We start from the raw sequence: 19,091 nt of genomic DNA, 5'->3' as shown, positions 1-19,091 counted from the left end.
GCACATTTTTTGGGGGGTCAGGAATGATACTTTTTCCTGTCTAGCAGTGCACAGCTCTGTGTCAATTTGCAAGGAGGAAGTGATATAAAAACACCAATAAGATTGTAAGAAAGCAAAAAATGAACAAATAACGACAGTTTCCTATTATCTGTGGGTCTACTTATCACATTCCACCTAGTTGTGAGGATGTACAAATTGTTGTTGTGCTATAAATGTGACTTTACATGGTCCAGGATTATTTTTTTCCAAGTAGGTTTCAGGTACTTTTATTTTGAAAGGTGCTGCCAAGCCAGCGTCGCTTAATGTAGCACGCTACTACTCCACAGTAAGTATGCCGTTACCCGGAAGAACACGCGAGAGACCAGTCATGTTGGACCACATGTGTAAATGCTGAATCGTTGGCCGTTCTGTAGGTGCCTTCTGGAGTGTTGCATTTTTAAAAAATTGTTATATTAATTTTTTGGGTGTCTGTATACCGGTAAAACCTCACCAAATCTCGTCGTTAAGAATGAAATTTGCATATAAAGTAAGTTGCTGTTTGAAAGTGGTGATATTGTATTTTTTAATCACTTGCTTCATTGTACAGTTTAACGGGGCTATGCAGAATTCATTGTCTGACCATTGTTTAAGACAGCGAATTGTGGGACTTTTAACATAAGGCTTTTTTTTCATATCAGTACAGGCATCGTTTCATGCGTAAAAGAGAGCTAGTGCAGCTAATCCTTAATTATCAAAATGTTTTTCTGCTCCTGAAAATCACTGATAATTAAATCCTTTAATCAAATGAAGGATATTTCATAGAAAAAAATGCCGATGTTGTTCTAAAATGATGCGGCTTTAATACCGACATTCAACCTACGTATGTATGAAATATGATTTCCCGGTATCGAGGACAGTGTGCTTTCCGCGACAAATAGTATTAAATTGCACTTCACCTATAGCAGAAGTATAGCAGATTGAAATATCCGTTATATGCGTTGCTTTTACCTTATTAACATTTAAGATTATAACCAAAATAGATTTCATCCATCAATGTTCAGTTATTTTGTTTTCTACCTTTCTAGTTTGATTTCTCAAAGCTTCAACACTAGTTTGATTGCAAGTGGAACCTCTGATTTATGGTGCCTTGTAAAAGTATTCAGAACATTCTTATGGTGTCTCATTTTGTGAAATTACAATTTGAGGAAAACTTTAAAGCAAATAAATATAGCCCAACTGTAATACAAGATAAGAAAAGCAGATTAAAGAAATAGTTCTTGATCATAGGAGTATTTTTAGATCAAGAAGACTTTGAAAATATATAAATAAACTGATTAACCTTATGCCCAGATCAGTTACATTTAAAACAAATGCAGGTGTCTTATTAAGTATGTCTGTCTTTAGCAGACATGGTGTTAATACTACTAAACCTAATACTAAAGAGTGTGTTACAGTGGTTTAGGTTTGCACTGTTTCATGCATTGAGCTACAGCCTTTACATAATTACATTTATATATATTTTACATACAGAAAATGGATATAATTTGAATGTTCTTTCAAAATGTATGGTAATTTACAATGAAAACCCTAGCTTGTTCTTTCTTACGTGTTTCAACAAGTTTGATGCTTGCTTTTTTTTTTCCTTTCTAGTTTTCAAATTTACTTGGAACAGTATATCGGCAAGGCAACCTGAATTTTTGTAAAGATGGCAACTCGGTCATTAGTCCAGTGGGAAACAGAATCTCTGTCTTTGACTTCAAAAAGTAAGCATGTGGAAGGACCCCAGATTTTTCTAAAGTGGGGTCTGTTAACTGTGATTTTAAAGAAATGTTATGAGCTTTAGGTAGAGTACAATATATTTTTGTTATTGTCTCTGTACCTGGTACATAAACTAAGAGCAGGCTGATACATTCTTACAACAAATGAACCAATAAATGTGATCCATTAATAATGATAAGATAAGATTCTAATTAATATTTTAACAGAATTTGGTTTATGTAAATTACACTAAGAGAACACATTTAGTGATACACAACAGCATTTTAGGTTATTAATGATCAGTGTGTTCATTATTTTGTTTGGTCTTTTAGCTAAAGGATTAGTTTGCATATATCAGTAACATTTTTACTTATTAGGAGCAAAAATACTATATTAAAATAATTGAATGTGACTTGATTGTATTCCAAAAATATGCCTTCTGAAAGTTTCAAATAATAATAATTAATAACAATTGCTTACACTTATATAGCGCTTTTCTGGACACTCCACCCAAAGTGCTTTACAGGTAATGGGGACTCCCCTCCACCACCACCAATGTGCAGCATCCACCTAGATGATGCAACGGCAGCCATAGTGCGCCAGAATGCTCACCACACATCAGCTATTAGTGGGGAGGAGAACAGAATAATGAAGCCAATTCATAGATAGGGATTATTAGGAGGCCATGATCAGTAAGAGCCAAGGGGAAATTTGGCCAAGACACTGGTGCTATACCCCTACTCTTTTAGAGAAAATTTTTAATGACCACAGAGAGTCAGGACCTCGGTTTTACATCTCATCTGAATGATGGTGCCTTTTTACAGTATAGTGTCCCCGTCACTATACTGGGGCATTAGGACCCACATAGGTTGCAGTGTGAGTGCCCCCTGCTGGCCCTAATAACACCTCTTCCAGCAGCAACCTTAGTTTTTCCCAGGAGGTCTCTCATCCAGGTACTGACCAGGCTCACACCTGCTTAGCTTCAGTGGGTTGCCGGTTGTGAGTTACAGGGTGATATGGCTGCTGGCATAATGTATAATTGTAAATGTTGCAACCTTAAATTTAGAATTGAAAACTACTTTTATCTGTGTGAAAGCATGTCAGCTGTGATATAGAAGATGGCCTTGATGTAAAAGTCCTTTCATTTGTTGAGCAAATAAAGGACAGTCAAGTTTTATAAGTCCATGTTGTTACAGGTACAAATGGGTTGTTGTCTCTGGTTTCTTCTTTAAAAATGTATATTGTTCTAAACAGTTCCATAATTATATTGGTTGCATTTGCAGTAGCATTTTATTCAGCCATAAAATTGTACTAAGATGAGGCAAACATTTCATGTGTTAAGATAACTGATCAGTGATTTATCTGTACAAATACTGGAAATGTCAGATAATAGTTGATATTCTTATTTACAGGACTAGAGGTGGTATTGAAAAATTATGTTGCAATATATTTAATTTCCTCTTTTCTGTTGACGAAAACAGTAACAGGTCAGAGACCTTGCCAGTGGCTACAACAAAGAATATCACTTGTGTGGGACTTTCCCCAGATGGAAACCTTGCCGTTTTGGTAGATGAAGGTAAGTATTATTGATTTGGGATTTTGAAGTTTTTTCAAAAATGGTAGTGAGGGCTGGGAGTCGTGAAGTCAGTAAGTATTTTAAAATAACTGCAGAAATATGAAGCTAGAAAGGAAACTGGCAGTTAATGACTTTTTAGAATATCTAAGCAGATACTGTTGTGTGTGTTTTTTGCTTTTATTTCACTTAATGGTAAGTGTGTTTGAAAAGTCATTCTGGAGGACCCATACTGCAGAACCACATGTAACTCAAAGCAGCACACCTGAAAAGAGCTTAAAGAATAATGCAAGAAGTTTAAGCTTGTACCTTCTATAGCTTTTTCCTTGGTCTCATCACCAGCATATTATTCACCTCTGTAGCAGAGAATTGTCAGTATGTTATGTTTATGGGGTTATCCTTTGCAGATGGAGCAGCATTGCTGGTCAGCCTGGTCACTAGAGAAGTTCTGCACCACTTCCATTTCCACAAGCCTGTTCACTGCGTTTGCTTCTCACCTGATGGCAGGTCTGCAAAATTTTAGCTTCCACCTTTTTGTGTTTGTATAAAGGAATTTGGGGTCAGATACTGGGATCTTTTCTCCTTTAGGTGCTTGCATCAATTTAATCCAAATCCATTAAAGGTTTGTGGTAAATACCTCAGAAATATTTACCTTGGTGTAGGAAGACCGTTGTATCTGTTGCGGGTAATATTTGGGATTGCTTTATTTTTATCTTCTGTTGTAGAGATTATTTTCTTCAGGAAAAGCAGTATCCTGTTCTCAGTAAGTTACAACTTTAAAGAGTAATGCATAAAGGGCATCAGCATTCTTAGAAGCGAAAGTTTCTTTCAGTCGTCAGTTTATCTAACAGCTCCAAACCATAGTTAGCAATATGATAGAATTCTTAGTTTATTATTAAGCTGTTTTATTACTATTGTCAGCTTAAGAAGCCAAGAGAAATTTGTTTCTTTTGATTGGTATCAGATGTTTCCCTTTCAATTATTGTGTCACCTTCTTTTGCCTTGGCGTCACTCTGTGTAAATACGTTAAATGAGAATGCTAACGTGTGTGAGGTCAAACATTTTAGGCCATACATTCCTCTGCTGAATTAAGTGTCCTTTTTAAGAAAAACAAGACAGTAGCCATCAGCAACATGCAAGCACCCCCCACATCTTTAAACACTGCTCTGCATTTTAAATTTCAGATCTTCTGATCCCTGGAAAGACCTCTTGATATCCTATATAACGTTCTAGATAGAATTCTGCTTTACAATTTATATTCATTTTCCTCAGGAAGTTTGTCGTCACAAAAGATAACATGGCACTAATGTACCATGCACCTGGAAAAAGGAGAGAGTTCAATGCCTTTGTCCTTGACAAGAGTTATTATGGACCTTATGATGAGACTACATGCATTGACTGGACAGATGATTCCAAGTGAGTGGCATTGCCTTGTTGTCGAAGGCTGACGAAACTTTTTGTGTGTCAGGTGATTCAAAGTGGGTAATCACGGTCAGACTCAAAATTAAGCTTTGATGTTAACTTACTGTGGTTAAAACTCTCCGTGGTATCTTGGGGTTTTGATGTAAAAATAAGACCTGGGACTATGCGAGAGTGGTTGTGTCCTTGAGAAGCAGACACTCCAACTGGGTTGTTTCCATTTTTTAATAGGACCATAGTATTACCATTGTGCCTTGGAGACTTGTGAGTATTTTACTTAGTTTCTACAAGCTTATCTTGGGTGCAGTTTAGCTGTCTGTGTAAAGTGTCATATGCAGAAAGTAAGCCAAGGGGATATGACAAAATACAGTTATATGAACACTCTGGTCATATGAATGTCAGAGTTTTTTTTTTTCAGTTATCCAAACTGTTCAAGAAGTTACTTAAGTTTTGTTCTTGATTTGTCCCTTTTGAATATTGTTTTGTTGTTGAAACTTGTTTATAAATACTGTTTTCCCCTTTGGTTACAGATGTTTTGTTGTTGGGAGCAAAGACATGTCTACCTGGGTGTTTGGAGCAGAGCGCTGGGAAAACCTGGTGTACTACAGCCTTGGAGGACACAAGGATGTCATAGTAGGATGCTTCTTTGAAGCCTACAGCTTGGATGTAAGCCCCTTTAAGTTGAAGCCCCTAGTGCACGGAAAATAACTTTAATATTTTCCTGCAGTTTTAAGCCTGCTGCTTTAATTCTTGCATTTATTAATTCATCTTACAGATGCAGCCATTCAAAATGCATGGTACAACCCTGTACTGCGCAAAATTATCTATAGTTCGCCGCGTTGTACCGCAGTACGTGATTGGCTGGCCAAAATGACCAACAGGGGCACTCATGGTGCATTTGTTGTTAGTGAAACGATTTTAATATTTAATCTCTTTTCTGTGTATGTTTTAATCTGCTTAATATTGAATATATGGTATTTTATAACTAAAGGGACATTTTAGAAGCTGAGCATAAAAAGAAGAGGAGCATAATGCATCTGAAGGTCATAAACGATATTAATTTAGGAAGATCAACATATTATGTAAACTGTATATGGCTGGTATTGCTAGTTTAAATAAAAAATACACAGCAGTATTCCACTTTCTTCCTAAACATTTTAAACATCAAAGTCTTTCATTCGGTTACATACTGCAGTTATTTTGGAAATGTTTTTTACGTGCTTCTTCTGACTTTATTAAGTTTATGTACTTCAATAAAAGTTATAATGTTTTAACCTTTCCTTTGAATATTTGCGCTCGTTATCACACTAAAAAACGTATACTTTTTAGAATTTGATTAATAGGGAATATAATATGTCTCAAGCTTGAATTATCACAGTAGTACACTTTCTTTGTAAATGCATCAGTTTAACTCATTCACCCGTGATTGCGTGTATGGTGTAATGGCTTAGGCGTGTGCCTTGCATGCTGGAGGTCAGGGGTTTGAACCCAGCTGTCGCTGTGAGTTTTCTTTTAACAAACATTTCTTTGAAAAACTAAAATAGCAAATATTATGGACACTATATTGACTTTTTTGATATTTCTAAATATCACAACATGTTCGAAGCTAAGTGATAATAACGAATAATTTCAAACTGCTACTGTACTGCCACTACAGTATAATATTCTTGTGGGAAATACATATTTGTCCTACATCAAAGTTTAGTTCGTTCAGAGCGCCCTACATTACAAACTTCAAGTGTTTCATTTTGTCTATTGCTACAATATTGACAGCAATGTAGTTAAAAGGAACATGTCAAAATGTTTTCAAAATAACCACAAGTGAACGAGTTGAGGGATTTGATAATAGAGAAATCATAACAATGACCCTGTGTTGCTAACCGTGCATACCCAACTGTACTGTAATCCACTTTCTTTGTAAACGTGTTTTAGTTTTAATTTGACTCATTCACGCATGATTGTGAGAGGGTGATAGATGGAGACAAGATGGAGGTTCTTGTCAAAACTACATTCCCCAGAATGCAGTGGGAAATAATGTCAGTCACCTGACCAGCTGATGCACTGCATCAGAGAGAATGACTGAAGGATTAGCCCATTGAGAGCGACTTTTTTTTAAACAACCTAAGGGGAAGGAAAAGTGCCCGCGGTCATTTTTTTTACTGACACACAAAGTTAACTTATGGAGCATTGGTTGTTAGTGAAATGATTTAATCATTTAATGTTTTTACTGTGCATGCTTTAATTCTCTTTATATTGAATATTTATATGGAATTTTACAACTAAAGGGAAATTTTAGTAGCTGAGCATAAAAAGAAGAGGAGCATAACGTGTCTGAAGGTCATAAATGATATTAGCTTAGGAACATAAACATATTATGTAAAATGTAGTTCAGGTGGGTAGCTGTGTCAGCATGTGTAGGCTGCAAAGGAACAAGTAATAGGTTTATTCCATGCTGAAAGGAGAAGAAAGAAAACATGAAGAAGGCTCCACGGCCGAAACTCTTTTCAGCATGGAATAAAGCTACTACTTGTTCCTTATGTAAACTGTGTATGGCTGGTATTAGTAGTTTAAATAAAAAATACACACCAGTATTCCACTTTCTTCCTAAACATTTTAAGCATTGAAGTCTTTCATTTGGTTACATACGAGTTTTTTTGTGCTCCTGACTATGAAGTTTATAACTTTTTATGAAGTATATAATTTTTTAACCTTTCCTATGAATATTTGCGCTCGTCATCGCAGTAAAAAAACGCATACTTTTTAGAATTTGATTAATAGGGAATATAATTTGGAATCGTGTATCTAAAGAAATTAATAACGATATTAACTTAAGGATCTAAATATATGTATTTATATAGCTCGTAGTATTACTGTAATCCACTTGTAAACACGTTTTATTTTTAATTTGACTCATTCACGCATGATGAAGTATTATGTACACTATATTAACATGTTTTTTTTGTAAATATAATAACATATTCAATGTTAAGTTATATTCATAATGAAATAAAAACGTGAATTGGCAAACATGAATACTGTCAACTGTTCAACCACTTTAATTCAAAACAATTTATTCAGTGGGGCAACAAAATGGTATATATTGTAATTAGAATCGAGAATAACAAAGCTGTATTAAAAATACCACTGAAACTATAATTGCTCACTTCTGCAGCCTTAGAGTGTTTTGGAATCTACATGCTCTCCCCGCATAGTTATTGACAATGAAAATGTCTCTGGAATAGGCATACTGTATAAATGATAAAGCGGAGGCTATGGAGAAAAAAAATCGCAACTGGTTTGACATGTTCAGTAAATGTGACACCTGTGGCACGTTGAGTGCATATTTTACAGTGTGAGCGCATTTGCAAAATTATTCAAAAAGGTTGATTGAGTTAAGTCTGGGTGTGGCGAGTTTAGGCTCTTTCCTGCCAGTCTTGGGCGAAAGGAACCTGTCTTTCATTGGATGGTTCGCCTATTCTACTCGTACATTAGAATATAGGGGGGAAGGAAAAGTGCCCCCGATCATTTTTTTCACTGAAAGACAAAGTTGTTGTTTTAACACAAACTCTGTTTAACAGATTGTAAGAGCAAGGTGACTTTCTGCTATCTAAACCATTTTTTACAGCTTTTAAAGTCACGCAATATTTGAGTTAGGCAGGAACACGTCATTGTATCTTATGGCAATAAAATGTTCTGTTTTTTCTTAACACTCGTTTTTCCATACTGTAGTTTGAGTCTTTGTGTAAGCTGTAAGTTCTTTTTACTTCTTAATTAAACATTTGTAACACTTTAATTTTGTAAATGCAACACGCATTCCGTACAGAAATAAAATAGTGTTTTCTACAGGTGTTAAGCAGATTAGCAGGTTGCTGACAAAATAGCGCACTGTCCACCACTGCTCAGTGATATAACTTTAATATAAACAAGATCTAGTACCTGGTGCAGTTTTTTAAAATTTTGAATTAATCAAATCCCAGGTGTGAGTTCATAAAGCCAGAATTACGTACTGTCCCTACGTCTGCAAAACACCTGATCATCTACTGTAAAGCTTTCAGTGCTTTGTGTATACTCCAATCGCAGTGGGGGCAGGGTGTGTGGGGAAAGGTTTAGGCTGTAATTGAATTAGGGATCTGTATTCTTCACACCTGAAATGTTGTTTTCTCTGAAAGCTTTTTCTTCTAAGATCTTCCCTCTTTAGCTGATCTTATCATACCTACGCATGCTTTCACGGCTCCCTAGGTGAATTCTTGTACTTGACTGAGAAAGCTTTAGAGAACTGTAAATTTTTATTTTCAACAAATTGTAAATATGATGTTAACATTGGCGTTTTTATTACGTTTTCACTTAAGCGTATGGAGGAGTGTCAGCTGTCAAGGAGTGACAGACTGACAGAGTAATTGGGAAGTGTTAACTATCCAGCCATTGCAAGCCACTGCAGCAGCCACAAATAAAAAAAAAACTTTTTTTTCTCCTGATGGTAACTGTAACAAATTGTCACGTTTCACATCCTTGTGAAAGATTCATTATTATTAGAAATCCTTAAAATCCTTAATCACAATATCATCACTTAATTTATCCATATACACAAATTCTCGCCAGATCCAACAACAAGCCATAATAGTGGGCTATTTTTATGTATTCACTATATAAGAAGCAAACCGAAAGTAATACTCTGATCGCACTTTGAACCATTGGGTGCAGTGCTTTGTCCATTACCACTACAAGGACACTATTTTAGCTGCTTAGTTACATGATTCCATATTCATATAACTGTCAAGTGATGTTAAATCACTACAACATTTATCTTTTTACAGTAACAGCAAGTGGTGTTCTTACTATGTTTTCTTAGGAAAGGATAAAACATTATAACTTTTTATGAAGTAAGCTCTATAAGCTTAATAATGTTAGAACAAGCACGTTAAAACCAGAACCCACTAAGTTACCAAGTTAAAGACTTTGATGCGTAAAATATTTATGAATAATTAAATTATTTATGATGAAGGTGGAAGGTTGTGTAGTTTTGTCCAACTGAGCAATCTTGCTTTTATAAAATATACCGACTTTTTAATGTTTAATGATTAACATGCTGTAATACACAGTTTAAAATTATTAAAAGTCTAAAGAGTATACAACTTAAATTCTTAATTGGAAAAAGATTGTCCCTCTGCAGTGACTGGGATTCGAAACGGGCATTTTCTGGCGACAGCTCAAATGCTGTACATGAGACGTTAAGCTTTATTAGCTCCACCTGGCGGTTTTACAAGGTGCTTCCAGATCCTATTATCATAATTAAATTAAATTGCAGTATGATGTGGTTTGATGCGCCACGTCTACCTCCTTTTAACGCAGCATTTTGAATGACTGGATCTGTATATGTAATGATACTTTTTACAAAAGGATTTCTTAATTTTCTTTATTTTACCCACACCTGCTGAATAATCTTAATATTTTATTACTGTTCTTCAAAATGAAGTAGTCAAGAATTGCTTTGGTTGATTGCTATAAATTATTGCCTGTTTTAAAATAATAATGTTAGTGCACTTTTTAATTATGGGAAGTTATTTTTGGTCAGGGATGTGATGGTGTTTGTCGTTGCAGCTGTACACAGTGAGCCAGGATGGGGCACTGTGTGTCTGGGAATGTGACACTGGTCTGGAGGAGCTACTGCCTCGAGCTTCCAAAAAAGCAGTGCAAGTAGACGAGGAGGAGGGGTCTCTGGAGAAGGTGGATGGGGAATTCCAGGGCTCTGCAGAAAGGAAGAAGCCGGAATACAGCAAGTGTGTCAGATACAAGAGGAGAGGGAAGTAAGTAAACATTTTGAGTCAGTCTGACTTGTTACATTATGAGCCATCACATACACTGTCATACTGCCTTTAATGTTTTAAACCATTAGTTTTTATAAAATTATTAGTTTTCCCCCTTTTTTCAAATATAAATGCTTATCAGTGCACTGGTTCTTTTTTTATCTTTCATATACATTTTAAAGTACACGTTTTCTCAGCAGTGTACTTATCAATCTGTACTGCCATCTGTAGATGACCGCAATTTTCAGGTTTTGCCTTATTACATATTATCTATTGGATTCAAGTAGAACATTGACTTTAAAACCACTCAAGGATGTTCACTTTCTTGTTTTTATACCACTCTGGTGTAGGTTTGATTTTGTGTTTTGGGTTATTCTCGAGTTTGGGTCTTTAGCAGATGGAGCCATTTTATTTTCAGTCTTGACGAGGGACAAAGTCACAACTGAAAGAAGCAGCTCTTCTGTAGCGCTGCTTGTGTGCTGACCTGTTAGCTTGCAAATTTTGTTTGATTTTTTTCTTTCCTTCTTGTTATTGTTTATTCCGTGTCCTTACTTTATGCATATGTAATGTTGTCTATTGGTCTTTGAAATTGAATGTTTTAAAAAAAATTTTCATGGAAGCACTGTGTGTCTTTCATTCACTGCACGTTGAACATGGGAATATGCAGTCAGAGCTCACCTACGATGACAGGGAATTCATTTTAAGTCTTCAATACAGTGCAGCGGCATGATTGGATTATAATATACCTAGATTATAATTTGATGTTTATAGAAACTCTCGGACTATAGACACACCTAAGAAATGACTAAAAAGAAACAAAACTGAAACAATCAATAATAAGGAGATCTACAAGTAAATGTCAGTTATCTACAATTATCTACAGAGGGATACACTCTGTAGCTTTTGCAGAGATGTGGTTGAACAACCAGATTTCCAAACAGGGCTTGTTTATGGTTTTGGAACTCCAGTCCACCGTGATATAAAAACAGTACTGGTAAAGAGAGAGGGAATGGGGATCTGTCTCTATCATAGGTGGTGTAAAACTGTAGTAGTTCAAGAGCAGGTCTGTGTTTAAGGATAAAGAGCTCTTGGCTGTGTTTCTCCACCCACGCTATTTACCATGTGAGTTCCCGCAACTTTTTTTTGCGAGGGTATATATCCATTCTTGTGCCAGTGCAGATAAGGCAGCTGAATACATTGTCGGTGTTACTAATTAAGCGGATGCCCCTAAGTTTATTTTAGGTGATTTTAATCATTGCTCCCTGAAAAGTGCTTTACCATAATCGCCAGTGTGTTAACAGTGTTACAGACCATAAACAAATCCTTGACAGATGCTACAGCTCTTTCCCTAGAGCATATAGGTCATTCTCTATGTCTGGTCCTGGTGCTACTTACCATAATACCACCCTCCCTGCTCCTGACTCCAAGTCAGTAGTCAAGCTTGGAGAGAGCTTGGAGAGGCAGTTGTGGAAACAGTCAAATTAATAACATCGGAGTTGAAAGGCTGCCTTGACTGCACCGACTGGAATGCTTATTGCGTGGAAAGAAAATGGAAATACAGCAAGCAAAAAATATTTATAAAAAATAAAGTTGAGGAGAAATTTAACCAAGGCAATCTCCATACCGCTGAGAACATTAAAAGTATGGCTGCAGTCCATCTCAATGAGGGCTTCAAATTCATCCGAGATGATGGAAGTAGAAGACAGGTCCTACGTGATGAGTTAAATATATTTTTTACCCATTTTAAAAAGTATAATTTCTTAACTCAACTCAATGATCTCCAACAGCTACTTACTCCAGGAAAAACAGTGCAAAAATCAACTTGCATGGTCACAAACCATTTAAAAAAGATTCAGGTCAACAAAGCACCTGGTCCCGATGAAATACATAGCAGAACACTAAGTATTGTGCTGAAGAACTCAGTGGAGTTTTTCCAACACCTGTTCTAGCTCTCTTTAGACAATGGCACTGTTCTGGCTGTCTGGAAGCACTCTAGGTTTATTTATCTTAAGAACAACAATAACTGGAAAGTTCTCGGTGACTTCAGGCTAATAGTTTTCACCCATTAGTGATGAAGACTTGAAAAAATAGTCATGTCACACACTTTGGCTGTCATAGTGTGAGATCTTGACCCCCTTCAGTTTGCCTGCCATCCTAGAAGGGGAGGTGATGATGCTAAAATTTTTCTGTTAATGTTCTTCATAAACATTTGGAGCGGAAAATTCTTCAGTTAGACTTCTCTTTGATGCTTTCTCATTATACAACATATTTTGGTTGAAAGATTAAGCACACGTTTCAAATTAGATCATCAGCTTATCATATGGAGCATTCGTTTTCTGACGCAATAGAACACAATGTATCTATTTATGGTTTGGCATCTCACTCAGTTTATAGTTCCACTGGTTCAGCACAAGACTTCTTTCTCTTCTCCTTTTCATCTTATATATTGGTGATTGTCAAAGCAACTATAGAAATCATTATATGAAGTTTGCTGGCGACAGTCTCCCTGGTCTCAGAGCCTGGACAAACACATGGATCCATTATAGATGAATTTGTCAACTGGTTCTTAAGTGAATGTGTAGTGAATAACTACAGGTGAATGTGTCAAAAATAAAAGAAATAACTGTTGAATTAAAAAAAAAACTTATTTCCACAACAATCTATAGTGAGTCTGCTGGTATTGTCCACAGTTATAAATATTTGGGCATTATGTTTGATAAATGATACGATCAATGCCGTGAAAAAGTATTCCTAAATCAAAGGAAAATTCCTAAAGAGATCAGAAAAAGTCGTGGATATCTGTCAGTCTGGAAAGGGTTACAAAGCCATTTCTAAGACTCTGGGACTCTGCTGAACCACAGTGAGAGCCATAAGCCAAATGTAGAGCACTTGGAACAGTAGTGAATCTTCCCAGGACTGGCCGGTCTGCCAAAATGTCTCCAAGGGTGCAGCTTAAAATCATCCAGGAAGTCACAAAGGATCCTAAAAAAACATCCAAAGAACTGCAGGCTTTTCTTGCCTCGGCTGAGGTCAGTGTTCATGACTCCACAATCAGAAAGAGACTGTGTAAAAATGGGCTTCATGGGAGAGTAGAAAGGCGGAACCACTGATAACCAAGAAGAACATAAATGCTTGTCTTTCATTTGCCTAGAAGCAGCTGGATAATCCCCAAGCCTTTTGGGAGAATGTTCTATGGACAGATGAGTCAAAAGTGGAACTTTTTGGACGACATGGGTCCCATTATGTCTGGCATGAAGCAAACACAGCATTCCACAGTAAAGAACATCATACCAATAGTCAAACATGGTGGTGGTAATGTGGTGGTGTGGGGATGCTTTACTGCCTCAGGACCTGGACGACTTGCCATAATTGAAGAAACCATGAATTCTGCTGTGTATCGGAAAATTCTTTAGAAAAATGTCATCCGTCCATAAGCTGAAGCATAGTTGGGTCATGCAGCAAGTCAATGATCCAAAACACAAAAGCAAGTCCACATCAGAATGGCTGAAAAGAAGCAAAATTAAAGTTTTGGAGTGGCCTAGTCAAGGTCCAGACCTAACTCCAATAGAGATGTGGTAACAGGACCTGAAATGAGCAGTTCATGCTTGAAAACCTACTACTGTTTCTGAATTAAAATAGTTCTGTGAGGAGGAGTGTGCTAAAATTCCTCCACAGCGATGTGAAAGACTATTGGAAGATATTGGATTATAAGAAGTGTTTGGTTGCAGTTATTGCAGCTTAAAGCAATTACTTTTTCACATAGAGAATATGGGTGTTGGATAAGTTTTTTTTTATTAAATAAATTAAATAAAAAGGTGTTATTTGTTCACTCAGGTTCCCTTTATCTAATATTAGATTTTGTCTAAAGATCTGAAAACACTTTTTCACGGCACTGTATGTTGCACTGCTTGCTGCTTATATTGTCACCCCGGAGATGAATAAAGAGTTTTGAATTGACACAATGCTGCTACAATTATGCTTTACGATAGGGATGTTTGATTCAGTGATGCACTAAGATGGTTTTGCTCCAGACATAATGTTTTGCATTTAGACAATTTAGTTTTCTTTCCATAAAACCACGTAGCATGTTGGCAGGATCAAATATACTTTGCTTTGTTGCGAACTCCATGCAGGCTTTCACCTTTCAGTAGAACTATGACCCAAGGCCAAGCCAATACTGAAGTGGCTTAAAAATAAGAAAGTGAATATCCTTGAGTGTCCCTATCAATATCCTATTGAGAATCTGTGGAAGGACTTGAAAGTCCATAAGCGATGCTCAAAAAACACGAGAGAGCTTGAGGAAATCTCCCACAAAGAATGGGCAAAAATTGCCAGTCTGCAAAGTTGGCAGAGGCTAACCAAACAGTCTTGTGTATGGAAGTGCTGCCAAAAGTGCTTCCACCAAATATTGAGCTCATGGGCTTGAATACTAGTTCATCATTTCAGTGTTTTCTCTTTAGTTTTTGCTCTACTTTATCTTACCTTTGGAAATAATCAGTTTCAGCATTTAAGTTTCAAATAAAATATAAAGTTTAAAAATGTGTATGGATTGTTTTGTAATTTTGCTAAATGCGACATTATGAGAAGGATCTGGTTACTTTAGCATGCACAGCATATAGAATGTCAAAGCTTGTTTTATCGACTATATGTAAGGTGTGTTGATTGTTCCAAGTTGTTTGTAGATGTTAGCCAAATGAATAACATTCATGCCATACTTCTATTGAAACACTTAATATATTCACATAGGTAAAACAAAAAGCAGCTTTACAGGCTTTACAAATATGCAAACAGTGTGAACAAAGATGGTGATTTGCAATAAGGAAAATTTTATCTGCCAAGAATAAGCCCAACATTAATTTATATATAGGTAAAAAATGAAGCACACATTGTTGCATGTTATAAACATGTATGCTGTATATGTACCATTGCATTGTTTTACAAAAAATTATGGTTGACATTTTGCAATTTAAAAGAAGCCATTAATGTAATCATTATACATGTATGTGTATTTTTAGTGCAGGGCATTTTGGTAGAGCAGTCTTAGTGAAGCACTTTGCATTAATCCTTTATTGAACTTAATTCTATAACCTTGATACTGAATTCAGAGCCCTAAGCACTGCTCCTCACTTCCTAGATCAGGAGTGGGCAAACTTTTTTCGGCCCAAGGGCCACATAAAATTTTGAAACTGTATAGCGGGCTAATTCAGTCGAAAAAAAAGTCAACATCTTTGTAAAATGTAAATAAAATGACTTGGAAAAAGTAAAAATTTAACATTAATATTTTTCTTAAAGGTGGAGAAATACAGTGTTTTTTTTGTTTGTGCCTCTTAATGGGTAGGTGGGCTTGTTTAATAAAGTGTTAACATAGTTCACCAAAAATATTGGGTAGTATTTTTGAAATGGCAACGTGCATCTCCTTTTCAAGACTCAACATTGACTTTGGATTGGATTTGATAACCGCAAGTGCTGAAAACCCAGCTTCACAAAGGCAGGAAATTGCAAAGGGAAGCAGAATTTGCAGGGCTCTGTTGCTTATTCCTTGGTACTCCAATAATATGAGGTGTTTTGCATTGTGCTACTTGGTACAGGACTTTGTATGATGAAAGAAGAACTTTGCTGGGTCTTGTATTTTGGTTAGAAAAAGCAGCTTTTTGTTCTTTCATTTAGCTTGTGCAAAAAATACTCACGAGGCTTACTTATCAAACTACGGTGAACAGTTTCCAAATGACGTTTCAATTTATTGGGGGGCATGCTCTCAGCAGCCAACACTTTAAGGCAGACAACACACAGTGGACATTCTTCAGTGTCCACAATTGTGCATGTGAAACCGAAATTCAAGAAACTGTCATAATACTTTCTGTATTTGCATTTCCATTTCTCTTAAGAACTAAGCTCCATGTCTTTCATGTTTTTTACTTATTTAAAAACCTCTCAATTGCGATCGTGTAACAAAAAACTCACAAAATGACCACTCATAGAAACATAAAGCACCGAAGCCACGGTCAACTGGTAAACTGCTTACAGACTGCCGACTCTCTTGCCTAGCATCATGTGACACAATGTAGCTAGCTAGCCAGCCCAAGGCTCGTACATTCTGTGTGCGTGAACAGTGGGTTTTGCTCGTAATAAACTTTTTCTTTGACTGGCGATACCTGAGACGCCCCTGACCGACAATGGCACCTCCCCAGGGTGGTGCGATGCACAATTTTGAATCACTGTGGTAAAGTGTTCGTGCGCCATCTAACGGCATGAATAATGAAAAGTAAGAAAAAACAGTACCAAAGTGGAATATGGCAAAAATTGACTGATTTATTTTTACCTCAAGGATCTAACAGGGTAAATCCATTGTTTACCCTGTTATTCTTTTCCTGCATAAATGACCTCTTCCAAATAATCACAACTACATAGGTATATGAAATTAAAATAAATTACTCTACAAGTAATGTAATATTTTTAAATTAGGAGACTACACACACACAAATTCTGTTCTACATTGTCAGTCCTGTTTTATTAAATCACAGATACTATTGTTACTTCTATATGTATTACATAATTACACATACTATTAAAGATGAAACTCTAATAGGAATTAAACAACACAAATTGTTGATTCATAGAACAATATTTGTTTCTAATATAGTGAGGGCATTACTTTTTTGCTATAAAAGAGCTCACCCATATGTAATCAGAAATATTCAGAGCTTATTTTGTTTTTGATCTGAACAGGTATTTTTTCAATAAGGAAGGTGATTTCAACAATCTGACTGCTGCCGCTTTCCACAAGAAGACCCATCTTTTAGTGACAGGCTTCACTTCTGGGATCTTCCATCTTCACGAGCTGCCAGAGTTTAACCTCATCCATTCGCTCAGGTGAGCCATGACTGTGGACTAACAGTGAAAAAACATGAGGAGACTCATGTCATGTAATCGAAAGTCACTCCCTATTTTTGTGCAATTAAATAAGATAGCTGGCAGATTATACTTCTCACTACAGAAATAAATTGAGGTTTCAAGATCATACTCATTTAGGAGTATTATGGAAAAAGAATACATAATATTACTTTTTAAGTATATAATATTTAAAGCCAGATAATATTGAAATGTAGCCTTTAAATATATGTAGACTATATGTTTATCTACTGCTGTTTTCTTTTTTCTTCAGTTGTAATAGAAGGGATTTGTAAAAATAATTACTGTTTAGAGGATGTTTGACTTTAGTGTTTGCAAATGTTGAAACTTTCTTTAGATTTCATTTCTGTCATTAAGGGTAGTTGATTACATACATTACAATAGGATATCGATGCAGGTAAGCAAAAAGTACTGTACCACACTCTTACACCATACACAATGTAAGTTCACTTAAATTATGTCCCTTGCACCCAGAAAGCTGTGAATTATTTAAAAAAAAGAAGAGGTTTGTATTGCATGGCAGTTATTTATTGCCATCAAGGTTGGAGATCAATAGTTTAGGTCTGTTATTGGAGCAATGTGCAAATATAGAAACCATCCTAAATGGGGCTTCCAAATGTGAGAGAGACTGTTTTGCTGCATTTCACCCTTTGACAGGTCTGGTTAGCTATAGCCAGAACAAAAGAACATAAGTAAAGTTACTAATGAGAGGACCCCATCTGAGAGTTGATAGTTAATTGTTAATTGAACCAAGCATGCCATCCAGCCATTTTGTGAAAGAAGTTAGAATATCGGTTTCAACTACATTGCTGGAGTGCTTTTTCCATACTCGCACAACCATTTGGGTAAAAAATGGTTTTACTCTCTGTGCTCAGTTTTAAATGCATACATACATAGTTTCCAATTGTGCCCTCTAAACAGTAGAACAATTCTCTGAACAATAAAAGAGATCCTCTGGGTTTAGGATTCCTTTGAGAATTTTTAATATTTGTATCATGACCTCTTGTTCTCTGTTCAGGACTAAAAAGATTCAGTTGCTTTTAAGTTCCTTGTATTTACTTTTTCAAACAAGAACATGGATATTGGATGTCTTTTTTTAATTAAATAAACTTTGGTTATTTGTTTCCTAAAACTTCCTTTATATATCACTAGGACTCACATGAAGCTGTGATAACATTCAGTGGCTAAAATATGTGAAAATTCAGAACAGAAAGGAGACAAATACTGTTTCATGGATCTTTAGTACTCTCATTCTGCTCTGATGAGAAATGAAGTGGCATTTGCTCTGTGGCTAAGGATCTGCACCAGTGGCTGGAAGGTTGCCGGTTCAAATCCTGTGGCCGGCAGAGGAATCCTACTCCATTGGGCCCCTAAGCAAGGCCCTTAACCCCAGCTGCTCCAGGGGTGCCGTGTAAAAGGCTGACCCTGTGATCTGATCCCAAGCTTCTCTCTCCCCGCCTGTGTGTCTCATGGAGAGCAAGCTGGGGTATGTAAAAAGACAAATTCTTAATGCAAGAAATTGTGTATGGCTAATAAAGTGATCTTCTTCTATGTTTGTTTTTTTGTTTGACATTGTTTTTTAATGTCATTTTTTATTAAGTAAAAAGCTGTATAAGTTTTAAAGGACTGCAGGGATCATATAGCTCCTT

At 36.2% G+C, this 19,091-nt stretch overlaps 1 protein-coding gene across 1 annotated transcript in view; it reads left to right on the top strand.

The window, feature by feature from the left end:
• The first annotated feature begins 367 nt into the window (after positions 1–367).
• pwp2h (PWP2 small subunit processome component) overlaps positions 368–19,091 on the top strand; it is a 52,936-nt gene continuing 34,212 nt past the window's right edge. The window contains exons 1-8 of the mRNA XM_088913681.1: positions 368–526; positions 1,630–1,742; positions 3,219–3,313; positions 3,718–3,817; positions 4,583–4,726; positions 5,260–5,395; positions 10,328–10,533; positions 17,260–17,403. Coding sequence (XP_088769807.1) covers positions 509–526; positions 1,630–1,742; positions 3,219–3,313; positions 3,718–3,817; positions 4,583–4,726; positions 5,260–5,395; positions 10,328–10,533; positions 17,260–17,403 — 956 coding nt within the window. The 5' untranslated portion in view covers positions 368–508. The remainder of the gene's footprint in view (positions 527–1,629; positions 1,743–3,218; positions 3,314–3,717; positions 3,818–4,582; positions 4,727–5,259; positions 5,396–10,327; positions 10,534–17,259; positions 17,404–19,091) is intronic.

Source organism: Atractosteus spatula, chromosome 4 (assembly GCF_055471065.1).
Source record: "Atractosteus spatula isolate fAtrSpa1 chromosome 4, fAtrSpa1.hap1, whole genome shotgun sequence".
In the NCBI taxonomy this organism is placed as follows: domain Eukaryota; kingdom Metazoa; phylum Chordata; class Actinopteri; order Semionotiformes; family Lepisosteidae; genus Atractosteus; species Atractosteus spatula.
The sequence above is the reverse complement of the archived record's forward strand: the minus strand, read 5'-3'. Positions and strand labels throughout refer to the sequence as shown.